General features: G+C 39.8%; 1 protein-coding gene across 1 annotated transcript in view; it reads right to left on the bottom strand.

The window, feature by feature from the left end:
• Positions 1-280: 280 nt before the first annotated feature.
• The window catches only part of EDIL3 (EGF like repeats and discoidin domains 3), a 222,075-nt gene continuing 212,798 nt past the window's right edge, over positions 281-9,557 (bottom strand). The window contains exon 11 of the mRNA XM_083404115.1: positions 281-8,114. Within this exon, the coding sequence (XP_083260241.1) occupies positions 7,965-8,114 (150 nt within the window). The 3' untranslated portion in view covers positions 281-7,964. The remainder of the gene's footprint in view (positions 8,115-9,557) is intronic.

Below are 9,557 nucleotides of genomic sequence, written 5' to 3'. Positions count from 1 at the left end.
CCAAGAGGATAAGCACATCCATCCATTCAAAATGATTCAGGGCTATTCTATGCAAGAAACAAAGTGTGTGCCTGGATTCACTGCCAATGTGTGGAAATGAAAATTATATGAATTCTTATTTTCTCATGCTGATATGCACTTGCAGGCTGCATTGTGGAGTGATTTCCAAAGGACTATAATAGCAACAATGTAGATACCCCTTTTCACACTTATCTAGTGAACACCCCACTTTCTCCTCTCAGATGATGAAAGAAGGTACCATTCAAATCACTTCAAGGACTTTTCAATTTTTCAAAAGTTTTATTGTTAAGTTTGAAGACTAGACGAGGTCATACTGTTTTAACATCATTCTACATAATTTAAATATATACAAAAACATTGGAACTTTACACAGGTCGCCAAGGTTGCAAAAGTCATTGTGTCTGAGATACTTCTGTACTTACTGACACATCTGAAGCCAGCTTTGAATATTATATTTCATATGTTGTTGTATAGCACAGATACACTCATTAGTATCCTTAGTCTTCAAAACTCACACAAATTTGTATCTGTTCATTCTGAAAGAGAAAGTCAACCTAAAAATCAGAACCAGGGGTGGGTGGGTTTTTTGTTTTGTTTATGTGAGAAGCCCTTAATAGAACATAGATTATCCTAAGCCTTGTGCATTATGTTTTACTTTCCAGGCTATAAAAGTAGTAAATTAGGGAGCTATAGAAATGGGAAATCTGCCTAGAAATGACTAACAACTCTGGGGTAAACACAGATGATTTGTTTTCACTCCTTCAGTTTTGCTGTTAGAATTAATACAAAAGTTAAGGACTGTTTCGTAATGTTTTCTCAAGAAGTTTAAAGGCTACACATCTCAAACTATTTAATTCAATAGAGATCACTCAAGCTTGAGGGTTGCAGCTTTAAATAAACCAACATGCTGATCCTAAATACATTGTAGTAAATCTCAAAGCGCCTACTTCTGGAAATGTTCCATTAGTTTCAACATAACTATTTCAGACTAAGAAAACTGAAAATTTCTCCTTAACTGGATGTTCACTCAAACCTCATCATGTATGCATTGCAAGTAGTCTCAGGCTTGCACATACACATCCAACTCATAGAATGTTTTCTATAGCCCTTTTAGACATCCAGTGAACATACAGAGGGGGAGAATCACTATCACACAAGCTGTCCCAACTTCTACACATTTATCCAAAGGTCTGAGTACGTATACATATTTGATGAATGTATGCTCCCTTCACATGACTGAGCTCTGCAAAATGCAGGGTCCCCTATTGCATGTATTGAACCTGTGAATGTATCATTATATGCATTTGTGTTCAGACTTTGGGATGAACACCTAGACTCAAGGGCATAGATATCAGGAGAAGACAGCAAGACAGCAAATGTGACCTTGTTTCCTTCCATGGATTACTGAATGTCTGAAAAGGCCTATGAGCCACATGCGTTCAAAAAAAACACACTCATACAAAAGGGTGTACGGATCACATGAACAAAGCAAACTCAGGGTCATGTGCACATTCAAATGAGGGGAGAATGTGGGCCCATGACTTGCTTCTGAGTTCATGACTTGTGAAGAGCACGCATGTTAGGGCAATTTGTGAACCTGCCATATTTATTTTTCAATCAAAACATACAATTATGATCCACAAACCACTTGGCCTGGAGCACTTCCTCCTGAGCTTAAAACCTAGGCAATTTGTAGATCACAACGACATCCAACATATGTACAATTGTGTGGTGTTGTTCCATTTTTATTAATAAGATGTAATACCTAGACTCAGGGCAGACCAAAACATGTATGTACACCACACTGTGCTTTAGTACACAATTAACCAACAGCTGGTGACTCACAGCCGAATGTGTGAACTCCCTGCATTGAAAAGTGTTGTGGTCGAGGTGCGCAGGTAATCTGAATATGCTGTCTGAGGTGCTTGATCAGTGATGGCTTTCACACATGCCAGTCACTGAGTGACCATGAATATGTACGTGTGAGCTCATTCTTACTACAGAACACACTATACACATTGTGCACAATGACAAACAGAACAAAAAGTGTTCTATATGGGACACATTTAGAGGTCAACTGTTACCTTTAATCCAAAAGACACAATCCACTGGGAAGTTCTTCCTTTGCAAGAGGGCAAAACTAGACCTGCATATATTTTTTGTTATGTAAACAGGAGCTGTGGGGAAGCCAGAGCAGCTTTAGGGCAATGAGGTGCATGTGAAGAGGGGAGTTTAACTCTTTTTCTCCTGCCATGGTTAAGAAAAAAACCAGTGGAGCTGCCATTTGCATTCCAAGGGAAGGTCCTATTGATTTCCCTTGAAATACAAATAGCAGCTTTTGAGCGGTGATTCTCATTCAGGACTGTGGAAAAGAGAGAAAGATTTCAACATAGACTTCAATCAAGCTTCCAGAAAAATGCAACCATTGTATCCGCTTGGTTAATGTGATGTCCAGCAGTGGTGGCTGGTGGGGTAAATGGCAGGCCAACAGTAGGTGGACCAGGTGGTGCTACAGCCAATGACAAGCAGAGTCAACTAATTCTAGTTTTGTCCCTATCCTCCTCCCTGTTGAGTTATATGAAGACATACACAAATTGAAAAAAACAGGAGTTCATGCCAGCATACAAAGACACAATATATGGAAAATGCTCTGCCACTCTCAAGAATACCCTTGTGTTGGAGATAATGAAAATATATTATTAATTCTAATGTTGTACTTATTTTGATGGTTCTGCAGTACCGCTTGCATGTACCGTGTGCCCTGTAATAGTGGGTACATTGTGACAAATGCATTCATTGTACTTTGCTTGCCATATATTTTGTCTTTGTATGCTGGCCTGAACCCCTGTTTTTTCAATTTGTGTATGCTCCTCTACAGCGGGTTCCTTTTGTGCAAGTTATATGAAGGCAACACTGAGAGCAGGAGGAGGAATCTGACAGGCAATGGTACCCTCTGGGCTGGTAATAGGAAGGCAGGCAGATGGGGGCTGGCTGAAGGCAAAGAGAGGCTGGTGGGGGAGTGTGCCATTTGCCCAAATGGAATAGCTTCTGTTATTTTGGCCATGGCATGAAATACAGGGTCAGATTGTTATGCAGGCCCCATTCATTCCAGTGAGAAGAATTTCTCAGTAAATTGTGTCCATAGTTACTGAATAGATGTCAAAGGCATTTTTTTTACTTTAATAATGTTGTGACAGGTGCAAAATGTGGCAAAAAGCCTCAAGGTGTATCTTGAAAAAGAAAGAAAGAAAAGCTTTCAGGCTCCTCTGAATAACATTGTAAAGGCCGACAGAACCGAGCAGCAGAAGGAAAAAATGCAACCCTTTCAAATAGAAGACTGAGTGACCACATTTTCAATAGGATGCTCTTTTTCGAACTATAAACTATATTACATATAAGTTAATTGCAAATCCAAGAAATATTCATTTAAATGCATTTTCTTTTTTTAAAAAGGAAAAAAATACTAATAAACACAGAAACATTTTATCAGAACATTCTGACTAGCAGCTCAAAGTGCTCCATTGGTGACAGCTATAGTCACTGACATGGTGTTAGCAGTAGCTGGAGTTCAAGATGGAGCCCAAACGTTACAGACCTGACGTGTCTTATTTGCAGGAACTACCTCTTATTCAGGGAAGCTGCATCCCCAAAGCATTTCTTTCAGTAAGATCTTCTGCATAGGACCAATTGCTGACCATTACCCCGATCCATCAAAGGTGGCCTGCATTCTTTTGGGATTGGGGCTTTCATGTGCAAAAGGGCACTGTGTATGTAGTTTCCCTTGCTTAACAGTGATTCCGTAAGAAGTGCCATATAGATGCAACACCAATCACCTGTTTAATCCCCCATCTTCCCCCATCTTTCACACACCCCCAATATGACACTGCCACTACTCTTTCTGGGTGGACCACAGGTAGACCTTGGGATTGGTACCAGTGTTTACTGTGGTGGTGCCAGGCCTCATACGATTAGGCATGCTATTCATTGAACCAGCCTAGGACTGCAAGTGCAAAATTTGGCCCCATCAAATAGGCGTATAAAAATGAGGCCCCACTGAAGTCTTGACCCACTAAAATGTCAAACAATCCACAGTTCTTTTCTCCAGCATAGGCCAATACAATTAAGAAAAACTACTCTGGAGTAAGTAGGCTGTGAATCACAGGATCATCATAAGAGCTTAAAAGTGCAGGATTTGGGCCATATGTAGTTAAATGCCATTTCAGTTACCATCCTTATTCTTTTAGCCATTTGCACCTTAAAGCACAGTTATGATTGACTTTCTCTTTAAAATTATTCACTACAATTGAAGACCACTCCATAGATAACATTGTTAAGAAATGTTAACACAGTTACAGACAAGACAGTAACAGTCTAGTGGCTTTTGTAATGCAGCACAAATCCAACTAAAAAACAAAGAAACCCCATAAACTTAACAGTGTTGCACAGGACCTTAACATTTCTTACACATAACTTGCTTTACCTTGATCAGATTCTCAAACTAAGGATCTCAGAATATCCATGTCTAAGCCTTACAAAAAAAAAAGTGTGAACAAATACACCTTAAGAATTAGGTGCTCTTTATCGACAGATCTCATTATTCTACTGGTTCGATGTTTTTGAGAGGCGCTTTCAAGATAGCATCCCCTGATCATTAAAGGTTTTTGTTTTTAAGCAAAGCAGATGTAATGACCATGTCCAAATGTCATGCTAAATCATTGTTTAGTGTGATGTGCACAAACAGGAATAAGCTGCAGTGAGCTTTGGGTTTTTACCCTCTCTCCTATCCTATCCTCTTTCCATGTGGTCAGAAGGAGGAATTTTGAGGTTTTCACTTCTACTCTTGATTAACCACAGCTTGCTGTAGCATCTAGACCTGAGGGTATGTCTTAAAATTATCCATAGTTAATGTTAAAACAGGTTTGTTGCTCTAGATGACATGGCAAACCATGATTACGCAAAAGTGGATGTGAGAACTTCTAAACTCTTCCCCTCGGGATGAAGAGAGGAGAGAAGAGGGGAAGAACATGTGAGTTCACGTTGCACAGTATTATGTGATGTGTCAACGTGGCCATTATCTCCTGTTGCAGAGTAGGAGTTTATGTGAAGGTTGTGATGACCCTTAAAAAATATATCAGACTTTTAAATCTTTTTCTTTTCTTTTTAAACAAGCGTATCGATTCCTTACTGTAAAATTATAGGATGACTAAGTATTTATAAAGGTCATAGAGCCCATCTTTATATCTCCATTTTTTTCCTTTTAATGATAATGGAATTTCATAAAAAAATACTTAGCCATGTTAATGAGACACAACCAAGAAAAAAAATCTACCACAGTATGTTATGAAATTAAAAATGAAAATGAGCACAACTTGAAGGTTTTAAGTAATAAGAAGACACTCAAGAATTATAAAAGAAATGGACAGAATACTAATACCTTATTAAAATGAAAGTGCTTTGCAATATTTGTTAGGACTACCATTTACCAGGAACTCCTTCTGCACAACGAAGGAGTTTTACACAAGATAAATTCCTTCTATTAAATCCTGGCCGTGTTTTCATACACATTTGTCACAGCTTGGGTTGCACTGACCCAGATGGTGGTCAGGCAGAGTCAGAAATGGAGAGCCATTTACACAGTGCTCTGCCAGCACCTTTGTATACTAATTCCGATGGCAACAGCATCTCATATCTTGCTTGGCCAGGGATTGGCATGGGCTACTGTTTCTCTGGGAAAACTGCATACATGGCTTTCTAGCATTGACTGATGTGCGGCTGCATCCTAGGTCCATTCAAATGAAGCTACAGCCATCTTGACAATTTCAAATGGAAGATCTTAGTCACAGAGGTCAATGCGCAAGAGAACTGGATTTATGGCTAATTCAGGTTATCAACTGAAGAGGGTGTTATTAGGTAATAGGCTAATCACTAACGATGAATAATAAGGTCACCTCTTGAGATATTTGCTTCCTCTGAAGGGATCTGTTCTGATGTATAAGCAAGACCCATTAGTGATAGCTGACCTGTGATAAACAGTTCACACCACAGCTATGATGCAGCAGCTGCGGTTGCCACATGACCCCATGGAGTTACTTGGGAAAACACTTCAGAAACCTTTTTACCCCATTCAGTAATCCCAGCTCTTCCTTCAATAGTGATAGCAAGCTCTACCAGCACTGAGGCTGCAAATGATAAGAAAACTGAATGCCTGAAGTAGGAATACTGTGGTGTTTGACTGACTCCTGTATGTGGCTTATCTTTCTGAATGCATGCACACTGCTTGATCCATCAGGGCAGTATGTACTCCATTCTCTGTTATCAGGGCACTGCATGATCCACATTTTAAAAATAATTAAAATTCTACAATCCAACTTCTATACCCTTTCCAGTCACGGGGAGGCAATGGAACTATGGTGGGCACTGAAATCCCAACCTCTGGAGATTGCAGCAGCTGCTGGCAAGATACTTTTGATCATATTTTTTGCAGTCTTAAGAGCTATAAACTTTCTCACTTTAAAATGAAGGCTGCCATTCCCAGAAAGCTGAATTCATCACCCAATAATGAGTTCTTTGCTCTCCCTCCAATTTCTTTCCTGAAGGCTCATAGCATACACTCAGCCCTGCTTATTATCGCTGATGATTGGCACCTGCCCCGTATCTGAATCCAATTCCCCCACTTCCTTCCTCTCTGTTTTTGCAACACTGCCACTTGCGTATCCTACAAGACTTGTCTTCTCCGGTCAGAGGGCCTGAAGAATCCTTGCAGAGCTGATGGTTAAAATAATGTTAAGATATAATATTATATGACCACTCAGCCTCAGGTTTCATCCTTCCACCCATATTTCTGAAGCTTGGGGACAGTGCTGTAGTTGAGTTGCTCCTCAGAACGAGGATACACAGTCCATATGTTTTGGCATGCACCTCTAGATCTCACAATGACCCTTGCCCATTGAGTCATAGGAAGCATCTCAGAGAAGCCATCTCCTAGGCAGCTCCATGAGGCAACTACCATGCATGAAAATGCAGGATCATATGAATGCCCACTTTGTAGCATTCATGTGTGCCTCCCTCCCGGCTACAGTTACTTAAGCTTTGAATTTGGTCCATGATCTTTCATCTCAGCATCCCTTAGAAAGAAAATGCAAGCTGAATTCACTGACAAAATCATTAACTTCATAATATACTGATAGCAGATTTTGTTCCATAAAATTCAGGTTGGCTCATTGAAAAGAAACAGAAGCAGTTAATGTGATCAAACATAAAAGACAGTGACGATGCCCACAGTGTGCTAAATGGGAAGCAAAACATGTGGAAATGAAACCCTAGGGTGGGTGGACTCAGCTGTTTGTAAAGGAAATTACAAAAGGTAGTTTGTGACACCAGGAGGACTGCAGACCACAGAGATCACTTCCAAAAAAAGTGTCATTAATCTTGACAATGCTTGATAGGCACAAGGGAAACAATCAAATGCAGTCATCCCCGAGAAAAACTTATTGCTAAAGCCGCAGTATCACTTTTTGCAAGTGAGATGACCATGTGGGTTTGGAAACAATGAATCAGCCTGTTCCTTCTCAAGTCACAAGTGAACTCGGTCACACCACTTTCATCTTCCTTGTAAAAAGGATGCTGCTTCTTACTCCTAACGATATTTCAGCCAGCATGAAATAACTCAGGAAAAAAAACCTTAAAAGGTAAATTCCACATCAAAACAGAGTAATAACTGGAACTAAGATTTAAAATAACCCAAAGAAAACTCCCAACTCAGATTTGGACCATTTTAAGGGCAGGCTTAGACCTCCTTACAAAAGACAGTTAGCGGCCTACCAGAAAGTGAGCACTTGTTCATGAAAAACCCATTCAACTTCCTACAGGTTTTGCACAGTTTCTTCTATGGAGATATTTTTTTTAGGAATATCAAGAGTTGTGCGGAAAAGTGAAGATCCTCGTCAGTCCTCCTCTGTACAGCCCAAGAGCTCTGACCGTAAAGTGATCCTGCCGTACCATGACCAAGGGAGGATCCTTATGTGCCGTGCATAGATTGGGGGGTCAATGACGTTTTTTCTGTGGGTGTCGTTATCAAAGTTGCCCTGGAAAACCTGAAAAGTGACCAAGAAGAATCAGTGATAGCAAAATAGTACAAAAGAAACCAGGCAAAGTGGGGAGATGGAGGCAAGAGAGCACCGAGAAAAACAGCAAAGATAGACAGATATGTGCTGCCATCAGAAAGTCAGGTTGCCTGACTCAGGAATGAATTATGTTTTATATATGGATATTACTAGGAATGCTTGGTGTTCCAGAAAAAAACTCCCCAATGGCTACAATTCCTAAATCCAGTTCCTTGTGAGTAAGCCCTTTTGAACTTAGGACTCAACTACATTCATAAAGATAAAGCGCTTTATATGCGTTATAACTGTGGCACCAGATGTTGCTATGGAGTCCCGTCTTTTGCCAATGGGATTTCCCTGTAATAAGTTTACAATGCATTTAACTGAATCGTTGGTTGTTGTTTTTTATGTGTCTGAATTCAGCCTTAGGGTGGCTTCCTTCTCTGTAAACAGGCTTTAGGATCAAACTACAATATGACCCATCATTACCCAATACAGGGTTTCCGAAATGTCAGAGCTCATGAACCCCTTGATGAGTTTATAAAGGTACTGACCCAAAACCAAATTATTAGGAATGTAAATGAAATAAAGTCAAGAATATCGACCTATAATCAGGATTTGTTAATCATCAATCACCATTACTAGGAATCATAACAGGTAAAAAACCAGTAAAACCAAAGGAAAATAACACCATACCACTCTGCACATGCCCATGCCCTTTATTTCTGAAGCTCATAGCTCCCAATTAAATTTTCTTCCATGATACCCTATTAACTTCTTTTTCCACTCTAAGACCTTTCTGACCTCTTTCAACCCCTAGGACTTTATTCATCCCCTGCACAATCCCATCAACCCAGGGGATCAATACTGACCACTCTGGGAGACCCTGACCTAAAAATGATGCCATTAATTTCATTGATAGCAGTGGCTTTCCAACCATATTGGTCAAAACATTCACTAACAAGGTACAGGCTTTTTAAAGAAGTGCACCATTGTGTTTTGCTCTTATGGGCTATCAAGCACTGCTTCCTGTTAAGGGTATTGTTGAAACTAACACCATCATTTAGTCTAGTAATACCAGGGTTGGGGAGGATGAGAAGAAGTGAGAGGTGAGAGGGAAAGCAAGACACACACCTAGAAAATACTTCAATTGTACAATGTGCACACCTCCCTGCTGCAAAAAGCATTACTATTGATGACATTAAAATATCTGTTATTGATATGTTTGCGTACCATTTGGCAGACCAGAAAATAAGGAGAAAATTCGTTAAAGCACTTTTAAAATGCCAAGATTATTTGGAATGCAGGATTAAAAAAAAAAAATCTCACACATGCAGCTTGGAGATACATCATTTTTCTTTAAAAAGTCATGAATGACTAAAATGCCACCTGTACCAAGCAAACTGTCAGCTACCAAGGTAACAGTTCCGAGTA

Source organism: Podarcis tiliguerta (assembly GCF_965153285.1).
Source record: "Podarcis tiliguerta genome assembly, chromosome: 11".
NCBI classification, from domain to species: Eukaryota; Metazoa; Chordata; class Lepidosauria; order Squamata; family Lacertidae; genus Podarcis; species Podarcis tiliguerta.
The sequence above is the reverse complement of the archived record's forward strand: the minus strand, read 5'-3'. Positions and strand labels throughout refer to the sequence as shown.